This window comes from Danio aesculapii, chromosome 8 (assembly GCF_903798145.1).
Source record: "Danio aesculapii chromosome 8, fDanAes4.1, whole genome shotgun sequence".
NCBI lineage: Eukaryota > Metazoa > Chordata > Actinopteri > Cypriniformes > Danionidae > Danio > Danio aesculapii.
In genome coordinates this window covers 50227183-50248368 of record NC_079442.1, presented here as the reverse complement: position 1 = coordinate 50248368, position 21186 = coordinate 50227183, and the positions used below count along the sequence as shown (strand labels likewise).

At 34.7% G+C, this 21186-nt stretch overlaps 1 protein-coding gene across 1 annotated transcript in view; it reads right to left on the bottom strand.

The window, feature by feature from the left end:
- Positions 1–21186, bottom strand: part of bicdl1 (BICD family like cargo adaptor 1) — a 90377-nt gene that overhangs the window by 15175 nt on the left and 54016 nt on the right. Inside the window, exons 4-8 of the mRNA XM_056464142.1 lie at positions 13308–13454; positions 7304–7483; positions 6071–6289; positions 2623–2766; positions 504–634 (exon numbers count right to left, since the gene is read on the bottom strand). Coding sequence (XP_056320117.1) covers positions 504–634; positions 2623–2766; positions 6071–6289; positions 7304–7483; positions 13308–13454 — 821 coding nt within the window. The remainder of the gene's footprint in view (positions 1–503; positions 635–2622; positions 2767–6070; positions 6290–7303; positions 7484–13307; positions 13455–21186) is intronic.

Here is a 21186-nt window from a genome sequence, read left to right as displayed (position 1 = left end):
AAAAAAATAAACATATTTAATATTAGGCTAAAAAAGAAAATCACCTACATCTTGGCTGGCTAGCTTGCTTAGGGCAAATAAATGAACCACATCTTCTACTGTTTAGGTGATCTACAGGATGAGCCATTTATATGGATACACCTTAATAAAAAGGAAATGGTTGGTGATATTAAATGTCCTGTTTGTGGGAGGGCTCATGAAAGAATAAAGTTACATTAAAACCAAGCACACCATTGTTTTTCTTGTGAAATTCACAACAAGTTTGATGTGTCACATGACCCTCTTCCTATTGAAAAAACAAAAGTTGGATCCAAGATGGCGACTTCAAAATGGTCACCATGGTCACCACCCATCTTGAAAAGTTTACCCCCTCACATATATTAATGTGCCACAAACAGGAAGTTATTATTACCAACCATTCCCATTTTATTGAGGTGTATCCATATAAATGCCCCACCCTGTATAATAAAGTGTGCAGTTATTGATGTTCAATAGTGTCTTACTTGGCAATGGCTTCATCTCTGTCTCGTATAGCACTCTGCAACTGTTCGTTGGGTTCGTGTACTTCTGTCATTGCTCTCAACCGCTCGTTCTCTTCTCTTGAAGAAGAAACCTCCACCGAGAGCAGCGCCACCTTCAGGATACATAGAGCAACCACAGGACAGATGAATTAACTCAGGTATTTATGTTTAGAATAGAGACATGTATTGTTGTTGAAAATGTTTTATGTAATATTATAATCTATTTTAACAGTTTTCTGTTTGATTATTTTATAAAATGTATAATGTATTTTGTAAAAAGTAATTTCTTCCTTTGTATCAAAGTTGCATTTTCAGCATCATTATTCCAGTCTTCAGTGTCAGCCTGTCCTTCAGAAATCATTCACATATGTGGTAACACTTTATAATAACTACACACTATGAGTCATTTATTAAGCATTAGCAAATAGTGAATTCCTTATATGTTAAGTGTTAACTCTATATTAATAAACATTAGTAAGCCGTTTATAACTGCAGCTACAAATGCTGTATTCTTGACTTACAACCACATTTATAATGTGCTTAATAATTGTACTTTCATAATTTGCTAATGATTTATTTTAAATTTTTATTTTGCTTAATAAATGGTTCATAGTGTGTAGTTATTATAAAGTGATACCAAATAGGTAGATTTGCTGATCAAAAAACATTATTAATTAGTCTGTGTTGAAAAAATTTGCTATTTTTGTGGAAACTATAAACAGATTTTATAACCCAATCAATGATTTTTTTTAAACTAATCATTTTTCTCTGAAAAAGTGAAAATAAAGCCATATACAGTTGAAGTCAGAATTATTAGCCCCTGTTTATTTTTTCCCCAATTTCTGTTTAACGGAGAGAAGATTTTTTTTTTTAACACATAATAGTTTTAATAATTCATTTCTAATAACAATTTCTAATAATGAATAATTCATTTCTAATAATAATAATAAAATGACATTTAAAGGCTTAACTAAGTTGATTAGGTTAACTACGCAGGTTAGGGTAATTGGGCAACTATAATGATGGTTTGTTATGTAGACTGTCGAAAAAAAAAAATTAGCTTAAAGGGGCTAATAATTATGTCCCTAAAATGGTTTTTAAAAAATGTAAAACTGCTTTTATTCTAGCCAAAATAAAACAAATAAAACTTTCTCCGGAAGAAAAAATATTATCTGATATACTGTGAAAATTTCCTTTGCTCTGTTAAACATCATTTGACAAATATTTAAAAAAAGAAAAGAAAATCAAAAGGGGGGCTAATAATTCTGACTTCAACTGTATAATGTTAAATATAAATAAGTAAGATTTTTGATTATTAAATGCTGTTTTTTATTTATATAGCATCATGATAATGTATAATAGTTGCCACGACAATACAGAGAATATTTGTACACTGACAATAATAAGAACTTATATTAATAAATAACCAACGAGAATCCATCAACAAATCAGCATATCAGAATGATTTTGAAGAAACACAGAAATAAATGACATTTTAAATATATTCCAAATATAAATTATTATATTAAATGGCAAAAATATTTTACTGTTTCTACTGCATATTAGAATTTTTAAAAAGCCTTATTTGTTATTCCAAACACTGACTATGTTTACATGGACACCAATGATTCGATTTTAATGCGATTAAGACTATACTCTGTTTAAGAGTTAACCATGTAAACAGCAATTTTTCTTTAATTTAATTCGATTATAGTCACAATCGAACTAAAGAGAAATCGAATTAAGTGTGGAGTATGCCGACTTTAGTCGCATTATTGAAGTGCAGTACAGACATGTAAACACCTTAATCAAACTATTACCGGACTTTTCACCGCGTTTTGCGACAGGATTTTCCACACACACACGACACTCTTTGCACCTACCCAGTCAGTGCAGACCACAGACATCTGCATCTTGAAATGTTGAGTTTTTTTTTTTTTCATTCAGCATGAGGTATGAACTTTCATTAAAACAACACTTCCAGCAGTTCATACTCATCCAATATCTCGTTTGGATGCAATTAAATCTGTTGTAGGAGACTCTACCACAATAATAGGACACTTTAAAATGCCTGGTTTTTCAAACAAGTACGTGTCTGCACCTGATTATGTAGCTGTAGCGCCTCCTCCTGGCTGCTGTGTGTTTTCTCCTGCTCCTGTTCATACAGTTCTCTGAGATCTCGCAGCTCCTCGCTCAGTTTACGGACCTGCTCTTCTAAAACCTCCTCATCGCTGCGCCGCGATCCCTGAAAACACACAAACATAGGCTGAACTGCAATACTGTAGTAAAGCCTGGTCATTTCAGTGTGATGATTGTTACCAGGGGTGCTGCTAGAGGAGGGGGGATTCTAAGGGCCCACACACATTTGGAGCCCCCAGAGATATGCCTAATTGGTAATAATAACACTGCTAACTGTTACATAATAGAAATTATAAATGTCTCTACAAAAGAGCCACAAATAAAACAATATTATAGCTCATTTCTGTCTCTCCCGTCAAATTACACCACTCCTATTCACAGTTCTGTTCATTCTACGAGAGAAGAGTCTACGGATCATTTTACCAACTCATACCTTTCTTGAGTCTTGATCAGCAAAATGTATTCAATATGACAAAATATCATTAAAATGTTACGAATGTTGCTTCCAAACACATCTACATCTAGCCAAAATGTTGACCATACTACAAACAGGTCCTAACTAGAATGTTTTAAGAAAGAGAAAATAATGATTAATCATTTAGCTGGGTATTTGGTCTATGATTATCTCAGCTCAACTCTTCTGACAAGTCTACAAGTTTGAGTCGGTCATTCATATAACACAGAGACTCCCAAATAAGCTTAGTCAATGCTGGAAGGACACGTGATTAGTTCACATTTCGAGTTTTTGAGTCGTTTGTTCATCACATGACAGCAAGTAAAGAGACGAACGACTCAAACCTGAGGACCTGAGAAGTGAACGAATCAAATCTTTTTGTGACTGACTGCATATGATTGGCCTATGTCTTTCACATGATGAACGATTTACTTAAACCCGAAATAAGACTCAAATATATTAGAGTTGTCACGATACTGAAATTCGGTACCAATCGACATTTCCCGCTAACATTTGAGTGTTTTAAAGCCGCTATTCATCAGCGTATAATAATAATAATACATTTTATTTGTAATGCGCTTTTCTTAAACTCAAAGTGCTACAAGGCAAAATACTAAGGCCCAGTTCTACCCCTTAGCCCTTCCCCTTACCCCTACCCCCCTCGTTTTGTGCATTCACGTCAAGGGGTAGGGGTGTCCCAATTCTCTTTAGCTTGAAGGTGTAGGGCTAAGGGGAAGGGGTGAATAGCTCTTCGAACAAAGATTTTTCAGGACCACACTCGAAACCAAGAGGTAAGAAAATTTCCCAGAATACTCCAGCCACAACGGCAGTATTGGTGAACCCGGAAGTAAGGAGATGCACAAATTCATTTTTTTGTCATTATTACAGACTTTTACAACAAACAACAAACACATGCTTTAATACATTAATAACCGCGTTTGTGTTTTACCGTCATGCTTTAAAAAAAAACGCTAAATTTGGCAATCTATAATCCCTAATAATAACTCCTGTACAGCAGTCCCACAACATTCTGACACTCGATGACACTCGAAAACCCTGTCAGAAATGTCTAGTGGCTGGGAATGAGCGTTTTACAGTGTCTGCTATAATGTTAATGTTGTTTTCATGTGTTTACATAGATGAATATGGCCACTGTGTTAATGCGGAGTACAGTTACGATCTTATTGCCACATTAGATCGTTATGATAACATAATATATGCCTTCAGTGATTTCCTGAAGATAAATACCAAGAAATAACCCAACTGGAATAACTACAGCAGACATGGTCATCTGATCTCATATAAGCCAAAAGATTGTGATGACATCTGATGAAGTGTGCAGGTGCTGTAGTGCTGTCCCAATTCTTATGGGTAAATTTTGAAGCCCTTCCCCTTCACACTTGGTTTTAAGGGGGAAGGGGTAGGGGTACAAAAATAGAATTGGGATTGGGCCTAACAATACAAGGCAAGCAAAACAGCACAACAATAAAAAAGATGCAATAAAAGAATAAGAATATGAACCATAAGTTAGAATAAAAAGTTAACAAATTGATCATCCTAAGTTAAAAGCAATGCTAAAAAGGTGAGTCTTAAGGAGTTTCTTAAAACAGTCCAGAGAGGCAGCATTTCTAATGCTGATGGGTAGTGCATTTCACAGCTTAGCGCACTGTATGAGAAAGCCCTCCCACTCATGGTCTTGAGTTTACAGCAACAGGGTAAGTCCCGATGGCGAATGAAGACTGGGGGCTGTGGTGTAACCTCTAACAGATGTAACCAGGTGCTAGCCCATGCACTGCTTTGAAGGTTAAAATCAAAGTCTTAAAATCAATCCGTGATTTAATAGGAAGCCAGTGTAATTGTTGTTGTACAGGAGTAATATGGTGGCATGATGATGTGTGTATCAGATCCCATGCAGCGAAATTTTGTATATACTGTAATCTTCTAAGAGAACTTGTAGGTAAACCCCCAAAAAGTGAATTACAAAACTCAAGACGTGATGTGATAAAGGCATGGATAAGCCTCTCTGCATCAGGTCGTGACAGAAATGGTCTAATCCGTGCAATATTGCGGAGATGAAAGAGCAGTTTTTGTTAAGTGTTTAAAGTGGGAGTTAAGACTGAGCTGTGCGTCAAGGAGCACCCCAAGGTTACGCACATGGGTAGAAGGAGACGGTTGAACATTATCAACTGAAAGTGTGAAATCCTTATACTGGCTAACATTAGTAGGGGTGCCAATTAGTAAGACCTTAGTTTTGGAACTGTTTAATCTAAGGAAGTTTTGATTCATCCAAGATTTAATTTCTAAAAGATCTCTCATATGTCAGCTTATAGACAAACCAGCTGATCTACATGACTTTGAAAAGCTCCAGTGTCCCAGTATCTGTGGTTACACTCAATAAACAGCGGTGAGTTCAGTGAACTGATGACCTTCACGGCCAATCACAGTCATTTCTGTTGAGCATGTGAACAGAACGGAATATCAGCGCTGTTTAAGAATACGCTCAAATGAAATGGACGTTTTAAAAATTTCAGTATCGATTGGTACTGAATTCTAGTATCGTGACAACCCTAGAATATATACAGTCGAAATTAATCATCTCCCCTGAATAATGTGTGATGGAATGAATCACTCTCTGAGAGGAATCATCACATTGAAGATTCAAGAACGACCCATAACTACATCAGATGGTAAACTGTTAAAGCAAAGATGTCCTCGAGTTAATAAAAGATGTATAATGCTGGGTCGTAACTTGCTATAGATAACTAGCTGCAAATTATCTGCTTAAATTTGATCTTCTATTTGAAATCAGTCTATTTATTTGATTCATTTTGTCCCAGTGAACCATTTCTAAAAATATATCTAATGAGGTAGTCAGTACTTTTACATGTATTTTGGATAGCTAGGTTGGCTTGTATGTTTGAGGCGATATATTTCAAAATTGACCCCTGATCGTTACCGTTGATTCATTGCCGTCCAGCAGGTTTTGTGTAAGTCTGCGCAGCTCCAGAAGACTTGCGTGTAAACTGCCTGTTGGGACGTCCTTAGCCGACAGCGTCTCTGAAGACTCATCCATGGACGAGTCGGTGGATAAGGCGGAGTCTGTGATGTCATTTCCTCTGAGCTGAGAGCAGATGGAGCGCACCTGACAGTAGGCCTCCCATAACTGCAGACGGAGCTGAAGATAAACAAATCTCACTCTTTTCCTCTCCATGTGCACCAGACACCTTCTTATAAGCACCCATGCAAAATTGTGCAATTCTGAGTGTGCTCTACACTGGTGAGTATGTGCACGTCTTGCGTCTGGGATGGATGGATAGATAGATAGATGGATGGATGGATAAATATATGGATGGATAGATATATGGATGGATGGTTGGATAGATAGATAGATAGATAGATAAATAGATAGATAGATGGATGGATGGATGGATGGATGGATGGATGGATGGATGGATGGATGGATGGATGGATGGATGGATGGATGGATGGATGGATGGATGGATAGATGGTTGGATAGATGGTTGGATAGATAGATAGATGGTTGGATAGATAGATGGTTGGATAGATAGATGGTTGGATAGATGGATGGTTGGATAGATGAATGGATGGTTGGATGGATGGATGGATGGATGGTTGGATGGATGGATGGATGGATGGATGGATGGATGGATGGATGGATGGATGGATAGATGGATGGATGGATAGATGGATAGATGGATAGATGGATGGATGGAGGGATGGATGGATAGATAGATAGATAGATAGATAGATAGATAGATAGATAGATAGATAGATAGATGGATAGATGGATAGATGGATGGATAGTTGGATAGATAGATGGTTGGATAGATGGATGGATGGTTAGATAGATAGATAGATGGATAGATGGATGGATAGATGGAGGGATAAATGGATGGATAGATAGATAGATAGATAGATAGATAGATAGATAGATAGATAGATAGATAGATAGATAGATAGATGGATGGATGGATGGATGGATGGATGGATGGATGGTTGGATGGATGGACGGATAGATAGAATCTACATTATGGATAGATAGATGGATAGATAATATACAATTATACGCTTGTTTGTGTGTGTATGCATGCGTCTGTATTTGTGTGTGTGTCATGTATGTGCATATGTTTTCATTTGTGTGTGTGTGTGTGTGTGTGTGTGTGTGTACCTGCTCTCTCTCCTGCTCGAGCTCCTCCTGCTCCATGCTTTGCTCGATCTCGCAGAGCAGGTTGTGTGTGCTGGGACTGAAGGCCTGTAGACTATGCTCCTCCGTCAGCTCGTCCAGTCGAGAGCTCAGCTGCCGGTGAGACACACGCACCTCCTGCAGCTCCAGCTGACACTGACGCAGCTGCACACACACACACACTCATATAAATACACATATATACTGTATATAAATACACACACACACAAATACACACTTTATATAATACACACACACAGTCCGCACACACACATACCCACATGTACACACATACATACTGTATATAAATATACACATGCACACACATATATACAGGCATGCATATATAAATACACACAAATATAAACATGCACACACATACAAACAAATATATAATACACACACACACACACACACACACACACACAGAGAGAGACATGCATATACACATGTACATGCATACATATACACGCACACATACATACAGATGCACACATACATACACATACTGTACACACAGAACATTCACAAACACACACGCACACACACACACACACACACGCACACACACACAAAGGTTTTGGTGGTTTATGAGGACTCTCCATAGGTACATTGTATTTAATACTGTAAAAACCATACTGCAAATTTTGAACGAGACCCTGTAAAGCATGATATTTAAGCATTTTGAATTATGAGGACACCATGCAAGTCCTTATAAACTACCATGTTGTAATACCTAGGTCACAGTCATGTCATTATACATATTTCTGTACTTTAAAAACCAGTCCACAGATGCACATATACACACATACACCCACAGCAACATGAGCACAACTCTGGCATGGGGATGTGTGTATTACATATACATGATAAATATATAATACATACACATATATTATGTCAACACAAACTTTTATTTTGAATGAAATTAATCTTAATCCAGCACTAATAAAATACATTTTAATACATTTTCAAAATCTGCTGTATTTTTTCCTGCAAATCCACATTTAAAAATATTTTAACTTTTAACTTCCTTTTAACATCTAAATATATCAGCTTATTTCTCTATATTTAGACTTTTTTTTCCCTTCTTTTGAGGGTAAAATGAACATAAATCAACAGAAACAAATCTTGCTTTATAATTATTAAATAATCTAATGATGTAAAAAAAAATAGAAATAGTCCTTTAATCCTTTGACTGTCGGAAAAACTACATTAGCATTGATTACAACATTATTTATTAATTTGTTTATTTATTATTAATTATTTGTTATTTATTTATTCTTTTATTAGTCAATATATATTATATATTGTCAATATATATTAGAAATAATTTTTTCCTACTGTATTTTTCCTGCAAACCGATATATAAAAATATTTAACTTTTTAAAAAATTGTATTGTAATAGCCCTTTAATCCCTTATCTGTCAAAACTACATTAGCATTGATTACAACATTATTTATTAATTTGTTTACTTATTATTAATTATTTTTTATTTATTTATTATTTTATTAGTCAATATATATTATATATTGTCAATATATATTGAAAATAATTTTTTCCTACACTACATTAGCATTGATTACAACATTATTTATTTATTTAAAGTCATAAAAGTTGAAGTATATATTGAGAATATTGTATATTTTCCACAGGTTTTGTCCATTTTTAAGTGAAATATAACAAGCCCAAATTCAGTTGTTTGTTCTGACTGAGCTGAACTTTAAAACTGTTCACTTTCAGATTAAAAGGAAATCATTGAAAACTCACACAAAAGCAGAGAGAACAAAGAGAAGGCAGTAAAGTCGCTTTCTCTACATCCTGTTGTTTTCTTCTAGATTAGAAGTTCTTTGTTTTGCTGGATAAAAACTGCATCATGTTATTTGTGTCACTGTTCAGCTTCAACTTTATTAAAGTCCACTGGAGATCCACAGAACAAACTATTCTTGATTAAACCCCTCATAATACATTCACAATCTGCAGACTATTTAGTTAGTTAGTTTAATTATAGTTTGAACTTGGAGACGTTGTTTTGTTTTTATTTTAAAACCTTTTATTTTTAATGCTCATAACTTTGCAATTAAAACCACATTGCACCTAATAAAAAAACATCTATTTAATGAGTAAATGTGAATAAAGTCAAAGGGCTCTATTTTGACCATCTAGGCTTAACCTAAATCACATGGCGTAAAAGCATTAAGGACATGTCTGAATTCACAGAAAACAGAAAAATACATTCTGTGCCCCGGCGCATGGTCTAACTCACTTATTATTTAATGAGTAATGTGTGTTTTTGGGCACATTCACTATTTACATGGTGGACTTTATGAGGAAAAACTGAACGCTTCACTAGTAAAAAAACAGTTAAACAGAGCATTTGCAGCGTGAGGATAAAGAACGAGCCTCCTTCATTTAGCCTCTTCACTTTCTCTTTACTTTTACTCTTTACTCCTTTACTTTCATGGAGTAAGGAAACAGTGTTGTACTCACTCCACGAAGGCATCTATTAGCCTACATGTTTATTAGTTGTTAAACGTTAAGATTTGTTTCAAAACTATCTCTAAATTCAGTTCTAATTTCCAGCAAACTAATAATTAACAATAATAAAGGAGTGTGGTCAAAACACTGAGTTAATCCAAACACATGTCCTGTTCTTATGCCGCATATGGTGATGCAGACGTCTCCAAAACTCAACAGGTGGACAAATCTAAACTAGTTTTTATTAAAACAAATATAAATATGCATATAATAAATAACACTGCTAATAATAATAACATTTAATTGTTTCATATGTAAAGATATTTGCATATTGCTGTACATCCTGTGTGTATTAAGCATGTGTAAGCGTTTAGACCTGCATAGGCGCATAACTAACGCGCTCTGCGCTGGAACTTTAGAGCACTTTTAGTTGGTCAATGTCACAGTCTGTTTCAGTTTCTCAAATAGCAACAGACAACAATGCGCCTTAACACACATCCTTTTTAGACCAGCACACCCATGAATCCACAAAGAGACATAAATGGATTTGCTATTTAAACAACAAGGCGCAAAAATGTGAAAATTAGGGTTGTGCTGGTCTGAAAATAGCAACAAATCACGCCAAACATGTCTTGTGCCTTATTGCACCGGTGTATGATAGGGCCCAAGTTCAAAGGTACGATTGTTCATACCATGTTATTATGCATTTACTGTACCACTTTTTTTAATTGACAATAGTGGAGTGGAAATTTACTTAACACACAAAAAAACCCTCTTAATAGCTTAAAAACAGCCTACAGAATAAAAACATATAGAAAACACATGTATTTTACCTGATAAACGTTTACTTTCAGATTTAAATAAAGTGGTGTTGTAATCCTCTGTAGGGGTTCATATAAATGTATCAATAAAACTCAATCCCAACGTTTCAAGGTATGGAGAAAAGCCCACTAAAAAAAAGACACTACATTACCAAAGGGATTTTTGATGCCTAAAGGTAAACGATCTAAACAGTTATTGAAGTATAAATATTTTAATGGTGTCAAAGCAAAGTTTCATTCACTACTACAAACTAGAGTCTGTTCTGGGCTCAAATATGGACTTTATAAAGTCTGAGAAGGAGAAAGATGAAAGAGGTTATTACATTTAGTGTAAAATGATGATCACTAACATGAGCCTAAAAATAGAGCATGAGCTGAATCACAGAATCACAAACACTGATGCGTTTCTATTTCACACACTATCTGATGTGGAATAAATGAGTCAGAAATGACACATACAGTAGTGTATGCTGTGAATGGAGCATGTACACAATAATAACATGAGGAACGGCACGTTTGCTTTAGTATGGACAATCCTATACTCCTATGTGTGTGTGTGTGTGCATGCATAGAAATGTGTGTTTATGACTGTCTAATGTGTTTGTGACTGTACTGTTTGTGTTTGCTATAGTCCTTTGGGTTTGTGTGTGTGTGTGTGTGTGCATGTATAGAAAGGTGTGTTCATGACTGTCTAATGTGTTTGTGACTGTACTGTTTGTGTTTGCTATAGTCCTTTAGGTTTGTGTTTATTATGGGTTTGTGTGTGTGTGTGTGTGTGTGTGTGTGTGTGTGTGTGTGTGTGCATATGCATGTGCGTTATATGAATGTCCTATGTGTTTGTGACTGTACTGTGTGTGTGTGTTTATCACTGTGTTGGCTTTGTGCATGTGTGTTAGTGAATGTGTGTGTGTTTATCTGTTTCTGAATGTACTTTGTATGTTATGACTGTATTGTGTGTATATTTTGGCCTGTGTTTGAGTGTGTAATTGTGTTTAGTACTGTACTATGTGTGTTTATTGATGTCCTATCTGTGTATGTGTGAATTTATGAATGTATGGTGTATGTGTGTGTATCTGTTCATTACTGTCCTAACTATCTGTGTGTGTGTGTGTGTGTGCGTGTGTGTGTGTGTGTGTGTACTGGTTTAGAGGTTTACAGGTACATAAATGTCTATAAATAACATGACTATGACCTAGGTATTACAACATCAAAGTGGTTTATAAGGACATGCATGGTGTCCTCATAATTCAAAATGCTTAAATATCATGCTTAAAAGGGTCTCATTCAAAATTTGAAGTAAAGGTTTTTACAGTATAAAATAAAACACACATATGGAGAGTCCTAACAAACAACCAAAACCTTGTGTGGTGCGTGTGTGTGCGTGTGTGTGCGTGTGCGTGTGCGTGTGTGTGTGTGTGTTTGTGTGTGTGTGTGTATACTGGTTTTAGAGGTTTACAGGTACAGAAATGTGTATAATAACATGACTATGACCTAGGTATTACAACATCAAGGTGATTTATAAGGACTTACATGGTGTCCTCTTAATTCAAAATGCTTAAATATCATGCTTAACATGGTCTCATTCAAATTTTGCAGTATAGGTTATTACAGTATAAAATACAACACGCCTATGGATAGTCCTCATAAACCACCAAAATCTGTGTGTGTGTGTGTGTTTACTTGATTTAGAGGTTTACAAGTACAGAAATGTGTATAATAACATGACTATGACCTAGGTATTACAACATCAAGGTGGTTTATAAGGACTTGCATGGTGTCCTCATAATTCAAAATGTTTAAATATAATGCTTAACAGGGTCTCATTCAAAATTTGCAGTATAGTTTTTAAAGTATTAAATACAATGTACTTATGGAGAGTCCTCGTAAACAACCAAAACCTTTTTTTTTTTGTGTGTGTGTGTGTGTGTGTCGGGTGTGTGTGTGTATAATGGTTTTAGAGGTTTATAGGTACAGAAATGTGTATAATAACATGACTATGACTTAGGTATTACAACATTAAGGTGATTTATAAGGACATGCATAGTGTCCTCTTAATTCAAAATGCTTTAATATCATGATTAACAGGGTCTCATTGAAAATTTGCAGTATGGTTTTTACAGTATAAAATACAACACGCCTATGGAGAGTCCTCATAAACCACCAAAATCTGTGTGTGTGTGTTTACTTGATTTAGAGGTTTACAAGTACAGAAATGTGTATAATAACATGACTATGACCTGGGTATTACAACATCAAGGTGGTTTATAAGGACTTGCATGGTGTCCTCATAATTCAAAATGCTTAAATATCATGCTTTACAGGGTCTCGTTCAAAATTTGCAGTATGGTTTTTACAGTATTAAATACAATGTACCTATGGAGAGTCCTCATAAACCACCAAAACCTTTGCGTGTGTGTGTGTGTGTGTGTGTGTGTGTGTACTGGTTTTAGAGGTTTACAGGTACAGAAATGTGTATAATAACATGACTATGACCTAGGTATTACAACATGAAGGTGGTTTATAAGGACATGCATAGTGTCCTCATAATTCAAAATGTTTAAATATAATGCTTAACAGGGTCTCATTCAAAATTTGCAGTATAGGTTTTTACAGTATTAAATACAATGTACCTATGGTAAGTCCTCATAAACCACTAAAACCCACATGTGTTTGTGTGTGTGTGTTTGACCTGCAGGTCTTTATGGTGGCAGTGTTTCTCCAGCTCCAGCGTCCTCTCTCTCAGCTCCTCCACGGTGTTCTGCAGCTGCTGATTTTCCTCCAGAACAGAACAGACCCTCCGCTCCAGATCCTGCTTACGTTCCGACAGCATCCGGATCTGCACACACACGGTACACACAGATCACACACCCGCAGACTCGCTGTATCCGCACATGAGCCTCAGTCAGCGCTTCAGGTGTGGTTTGGTGGATTAAACGGGTTAAATTTGTGGTGTTTTTGGAGGAATGCTGTGTTGCCAGGCTTCAGGAGGGAGTCAACAACACCTCCAGAGTCAGGAATGTGTGCTCGATAACAGAATAAATCCTCCTTAAACTTGACTCCTGAAAACCGTTGAAGCACTCAGAGGCTCTTTAAAGGGTGCATTCACACTATGATGTACTAAAAACAGCAATGTTTTATTTTCAATTTTATTCAAGTTTATTTATGTAGCGCTTTCACAATATTGTTTTAAAGCAGCTTCACAAACGGTGCACATTATTGCACTGCAAGTTACCATAGCACTTTATTAGTTGCTAATTACTTTAACTAACTAGTAACTAATAGCTTTTAACTGTTATATATAGTTGTTGTTATATATATATATATATATATATATATATATATATATATATAGGCATAGTTAATCTGCAGTTCTAGAGTATAAAGGTGATGTCTATGTCTACATGTTCAATAAAGTAAGGATTTTTTTTAGTGTACGGTGTTGCCAGTTCACACTCACACTGATCTGTGAAAACAGATAAAATGCTGTGATGTTATTACCATTGACCATTGTTATTACAATACAATTACAATACAATTTTTACAGGAAAAATACAGTAGGAAAAAATTATTTTCAATATATATTGATTAATAAAATAATAAATAAATAAATAACAAATAATTAATAATAAATAAACAAATTAATAAATAATGTTGTAATCAATGCGAATGTAGTTTTTCCGACAGTCAAAGGATTAAAGCACTATTTCTATTTTTTTTTACATCATTAGATTATTTAATAATTATAAAGCAAGATTTGTTTCTGTTGATTTATGTTCATTTTACCCCCAAAAGAAGGGAAACAAGTCTAAATATAGAGAAATAAGCTGATATATTTAGATGTTAAAAGGAAGTTAAAAGTTAAATATTTTTATATGTGGATTTGCAGGAAAAATACAGCAGATTTTGAAAAGGAAAAAATGTATTAAATAAATAAATAATTATTGTAATCAAAGCTAATGTAGTTTTTTGACAGATAAGGGATTAAATGGCTATTTCAATACAGTTTTTAAAAAAGTTTAATATTTTTATATTTCGGTTTGCAGGAAAAATACAGTAGGAAAAAATATTTTCAATATATATTGACTGATAAAATAAAAAATAAATAACAAATAATTAATAATAAATAAACAAATGAATAAACAATGTTGTAATCAATGCTAATGTAGTTTTTCCGACAGTCAAAGGATTAAAGGACTATTTCTATTTTTTTTTTATCATTAGATTATTTAATAATTATAAAGCAAGATTTGTTTCTGTTGATTTATGTTCATTTTACCCCAAAAAGAAGGGAAAACAGTCTAAATATAGAGAAATAAGCTGATATATTTAGATGTTAAAAGGAAGTTAAAAGTTAAATATTTTTATATGTGGATTTGCAGGAAAAATACAGCAGATTTTGAAAATGTATTAAAAATGTATTTTTATTAGTGCTGGATTAAGATTAATTGCATTCAAAATAAAAGTTTGTGTTGATATAATATATGTGTATGTATTATATATTTATTATGTATATGTAATACACACATCTCCATGCCAGAGTTGTGCTCATGTTGCTGTGGGTGTATGTGTGTATATGTGCATCTGTGGACTGGTTTTTAAACTACAGAAATATGTATAATGACAAAACTATGACCTAGGTATTACAACATGGTGGTTTATAAGGACATGCATGGTGTCCTCATAATTTAAAATGCTTAAATATCATACTTAACAGGGTTATATTCAAAATTTGAAAACAGATATAATGCTGTGATGTTATTACCATTGACCATTGTTATTACCTTTCGAAACTGAAAAAGAAATGTAGTGTAGAAACTGTTTTTACCCAGTTGTTAGTGAATTTCAGACGTTGTAAATTCTTGCATAATAATGGCATTACTAAAAAATAAAACAGCTAACAATATTACTATATTAACAGTTTTATAATATTAAATATAATAATAATAATAATAATAATAATATACATTTTTTGTGCTGCATTCTAAACAAACAATATTATGATAGGAGAGCAGCCAGAACATCTTAAGGTCCATGTCAGGAGTGAACCATTGCTGTGTAATATAATACTTTTTTTTATCAATTGGAGTTATTGATAAATAATTGAATGAAAATAAGTCATGTTTTAGTGAGTATCAATATCACAGAGTGGTTTTACTTTATAAAATATCTGTTATTGTTTTATTCTGATTTAATTTCTAGCGTTTTTCCTTCTGAAATTGCTAATAATAGATTGATGGCAAAATACAATAAATTAAAGTTAAAATTATGAAACAACTTTTTTACAACAATTTTACAAATAAATAATAAATACATGTTTTTAATGCTATATTAGCACACATTTAGTTAGTATTGCTTTGGTTTTAACTTTTCTGGCAGTTTCAGAAAAAAATATGAATCAGCATTTTTTGTCACATTTTTTTAGTACATTGTGTTTTTTTGCAAGACTTACTTTGCATCAAACTCCAACGTTTTCTGTTAAAATGTCATCTAGATGTTTTTAGTACAATGTATTTTTATTTTTTTGCGTAAATAATTTTTGGCACTGATTTAGCTCCACACTATTCTGGTAAAATATGATCTGGATTTGTTTAGTACATTTCTTTTTTTCGTGACTTATTATTGGCACTAATCTAGCTCCATACTTTTCTGGTAAAATGTTATCTGGATGTTTTTGGTACATTATGTTTTTTTGCGTAAATTATTATTGGCACTAATTTAGCTCCATACTTTTTGGTGAAATGTGATCTGGATGTTTTTTTCAGTACATTGTGTTTTTGCATGAATTATTATTGGCACTAATCTAGCTCCATACTTTTCTGGTAAAATGTTATCTGGATGTTTTTTAGTACATTGTATTTTTTTTGCGTAAATTATTATTGGCACTAATTTAGCTCCAAACTTTTTTGGTGAAATGTGATCTGGATGTTTTTTAGTACATTGTATTTTTTTTGCGTAAATTATTATTGGCAATAATTTTGCTCCATGCTTTTCTGGTGAAATGTGATCTGGATGTTTTTTAGTACATTGTATTTTTGCATAAAATATTTTTGGCACTGATTTAGCTCCATACTTTTCTAGTAAAATGTGACCTGGATGTTATTTTAGTACATTGTGTTTTTTGCGTAAATTACTTTTTGGCACTAATTTAGCTCCATACTTTTCAGGTAAAATGTGATCTGGATGTTATTTTAGTGCATTGTGTTTTTTGCATGAATTATTTTGGCACTAATCTAGCTCCATACTTTTCTGGTAAAATATGATCTGGGTGTTTTCTAGTACATTGTGTTTTATTGTGTGCATTATTATTGCCATTAATCTAACTCTATACTTTTCAGGTCAAATGTGATCTGGACGTGTTGATGTTCACGAAAGACAGATGAACAGTGAGAATCAGCGCTCGTGTGTTCGTGAAGTGTAAGAAAGCATCTTGAGCAGTTTTGCTGGTTTCTCCCTCATGTCTTGACCTAGATCTGCTAACCTACTTCACCGCACTGAGGGAATCTCCCAGATAATACTGCAGGCCAACAGGGTAAAGCAAATTAACTAATACTCATCACCATGCTTCAGTACAGTAAGGATAAAAGTGCAACTAAAAATGCAAATGAGTCATTAAAGGGAAAGCTCACCCAGAAAATAAAATTCTGTCATCATTTACTCAATCTTTACTTGTTCAAAACATATTAGACTTTCTTTCTTCTCTTGGCCATAAAAGAAATACTTTGAAAAATGATAGTTGTTTGAACATGTCGACTTCCATAGTATATTCTTTCCTGCAATGGAAATCAATGGGTCCCAGCAACCATCATTCTTCAAAGGTTCTTCTTTTGTGTTTAACAGAAGAAAGAAACTCATAAACTTAAAACCACATGAGGGAGAATAGACATTTTCATATTTGGGTGAACTACCCCTTTAAACTGTCTTTTGTCTCTTCAGGTGTGAATTAATCATGACCATTGTCTCTCGCACATACAGCTGAGATCACCCAAAACAAACTTAACAAATTCTTGTTTATTTTAATGTTTTCTTTGAATGAGAGAACAGAATAATTTTCACATTTTTGGGAAGTAAATATTCTAGCCTACAAGACTGGTTACTCAAAAGTCTTGTTCAGGCACATTCAGTTTGTTTTTTGGACCTCATTTCAGCTACATTTTTTTCTACAAAACTTGCTAACCACGAATATATATATACACACATATATATATATATATATATATATATATATATATATATATATATATATATATATATATATATATATATATATATATATATGTATGTATGTATGTATGTATGTATGTATATATATATATATATATATAAAAAAACACAAAAAAAACAGAAAAATCACATGTACATCAGTATTCACAGCCTTTGCTCAATACTTTGATGCAAATTGGGCAGCAATTACAGCCTCAAGTCTTTTTGAATACGATGCTTGGCAGACCTGTCTTTGGGAATGTTTGCCCATTCCTCTTTGCAGTACCTCTCAAGCTCTATCTGGTTGTATGGGAATCGACGGTGTACAGCCATTTTCAGATCTCTCCAGAGATGTTCAGTAGGATTTAGTTCTGGGCTCTGGCTGGGCCACTCAAGGACGTTCACTGAGTTGTTGTGAAGCCACTTTATTGATATTTTGGTGGTGTGCTTCGGGTCATTGTCCTGCTGGAAGATGAACCGTCACCCCAGTCTGAGGTCAAGAGCACTCTGAAGCAGGTTTTCATTCAGGATGTCTCTGTACATTGCTGCATTCATCTTTCCCTCTATCCTGACTAGTCTTCCAGTTCCTGCTGCTGAAAAACATCCCCACAGCATGATGCTGCCACCACCATGCTTCACTGGTTTTCTCCAAACGTAACGCCTGGCATTCACTCCAAAGAGTTCAATTTTAGTCTCATCAGATCAGAGAGTTTTGTTTCTGATGGTCTTCTCTGAGAGTCCTTCAGATGCCTTTTGGCAAATTCCAGACGGAGATCGGCTTCCATCTGTCCACTCTACCATACAGGCCTGATTGGTGGATTGCTGTACAGATGGTTGTCCTACTGTAAGATTCTCCTCTCCCTACAGAAGAATGCTGGAGCTCAGACAGAGTGATCATCGGGTAATTGATCACCTCTCTGACTAAGGCCCTTCACTCAGCTTAGATGGCCGCCAGCTCTAGGAAGAGTCCTGGTGGTTCCGAATATCTTCCACTAATGGATGATGGAGGCCACTGTACTCATTGGAACTTTCAGAGCAGCAGAAATGTTTCTGTAAGCGTCCCCAGCCTTGTGCCTTGAGACAATCCTGTCTCGTAGGTCTACAGACAATCCTTTGTCTTCACACTTGGTTTGTGGGACCTTATATAGACAGGTGTATGTCTCTTCAAATCATGTCCAATCAACTGAATTTACCACAGGTGAACTCCAATGAAGCTGCTGAAACATCTCAAGAATGATCAGTGGAAACAGAATGTACCTGAGCTCAAGTTAGAGCTTCACGGCAAAGGCTGTGAATACTGACGTACATGTGATTCAGGTTTTTCATTTTTATTTTTAATAAATTTGCAACATTTTCAAAAACTCTTTTTTCACATTGTCATTATAGGGGATTGTGTGTAGAATGTTGAGGAAATAAATGAATTTAATCCATTTTAGAATAAAGCTGTAACATAAACAAATGTGGATAAAGTGAAGCACGATGAATAATTTCCGGATGCACTGTAAGAATGTGTTAAAACACTGAATTAAAACAACAAAAGACTAACAAAACTAACAATATTATATGAACTAGTCAATCATTAAAGTCTGACAGAGGTAATGTGTCAAGAAAAATAAGACACAAGCTCATTGATCCAGTGTTTTCTCTCAGATTTAAGTTTTTTAAGTACACATGTTTAGCAGCAGTGCTTGCAAGCAAAATACTGTAAAATAGCTTTTGTTGTAGGTCAATAAAAGTGAACTGAACTCACCTAATATCAAAATTTTAGGATCTGATTGGATTATTTGATATTTCAAAAGAATCTCTCCAAACCTGGACAGCACCAGAGCATATGAAGAAATGTCATAGCAGATATTTTACACCTTTGACACATGGCAGAGGTCTTGGAATTAAGTTTGTTTAGTCTATAGGGCGTGTAATATGTTCTATGGAGAATGTTAAATGAAATATAAAAGCAGTTTTTTAATAAAAAATAATAATTTGTAAGATCAATATTATTTATTTTTCAATTGGCTACAGAACAAACCACTGCCTTGCCTAAAAACTCTTAGGTTTAGGTTATTTCTGACACTTTCCATTAAAGGGGACCTATGATGCAAAAATCACTTTCATAACTGTTTAAACGCAGTTGTGTGTCAACAGTGTGTGAATATAACCAGCTGCTAATGGTAAAAATGTATTGATTTTATTTGTTTATAACCAGACTTGATGAAAACAACCTACAGAAACACTTTGATAGACATTCTCTCTTTGTACGTGTCATCAGAGGGGGAAAGCCCCGCCCACTAGTGACCGTCTCTCCCTCATTAGCTTAGGACATTAGTCTTGTTTTTGAATCTGCCACTAAGCTGACATCTAGGCATTTGTAGCTCCGCCCTCTTTTGTAAAGAGCACAATCTCATTTGAATTTAAAGCGACAGTCACCAAAACGCCACAATTAGAATCAAAACCTAAAAGGGTCAGTTACAGAGAGATATTTTTGGGGTATTTCATGCTAAAACTTCACACATAGACTCTAGGGACATCTGAAATTTATTTTACATCTTGTAAAAAGGGGCGTAATTGGTCCCCTTTAAAAAAAAAGAGCTGAAGCAGACAGTGATGGAGGTGTGTTTGTGTCCCATTCGCTCAAACAGACCGTTTCTCTCTCTCTCTCTCTCTCTCTCTCTCTCTCTCTCTCTCTCTCTCTCTCTCTCTCTCTCTCTCTCTCTCTCTCTCTCTCTCTCTCTCTCTCTCTCTCTCTCTCTCCGACTGCAGTTTCAGGAACACCCAGTCACTGCTGCACTGCCTCTTAAAATAGAGCAGAAGTTTTCCTGCTGGAGTTCACACACTCCACATAGGGGAATTACTGCTCAAGAGCCTTTCCATCTACACACTGCTCAGATTCTCTCTTTACACTGTTTGGATGGACAGAGCTCAGCTAATCCTGTTAATGAACTCAGCTTTGATTGACAGCTGATCACTGTCATCGACCACTAATCATGTAACTAATTAGCCTCTCAACCTTCAGAGAAACTCATTGAACTTCTCCATGTTAATAGTACTGTATTATCATTATAGTGCAAGTGTTTTATACGGTGGCCGGGAAGCGCAAAACAACATTACAAAACGTAAAACGCTTTTACAAAGCTCGAGACTAATTTACATTTTGGAAAACGTTTTTACCTATCATAAGACACAATTACACAGGAGAAACCATTTTGCCAAGGATAAAACACATTTACATTTTAGAAATCAGAAACATCAGAAAGGTCCGACCCTTCATATCTGAACATGCAGCTCAACTTATTGTTCAAGCTCTTGTTCTCTCCAAACTGGATTATTGCAACTCTCTGCTAGCCGGGCTTCCAGCTAACTCTATCAAACCT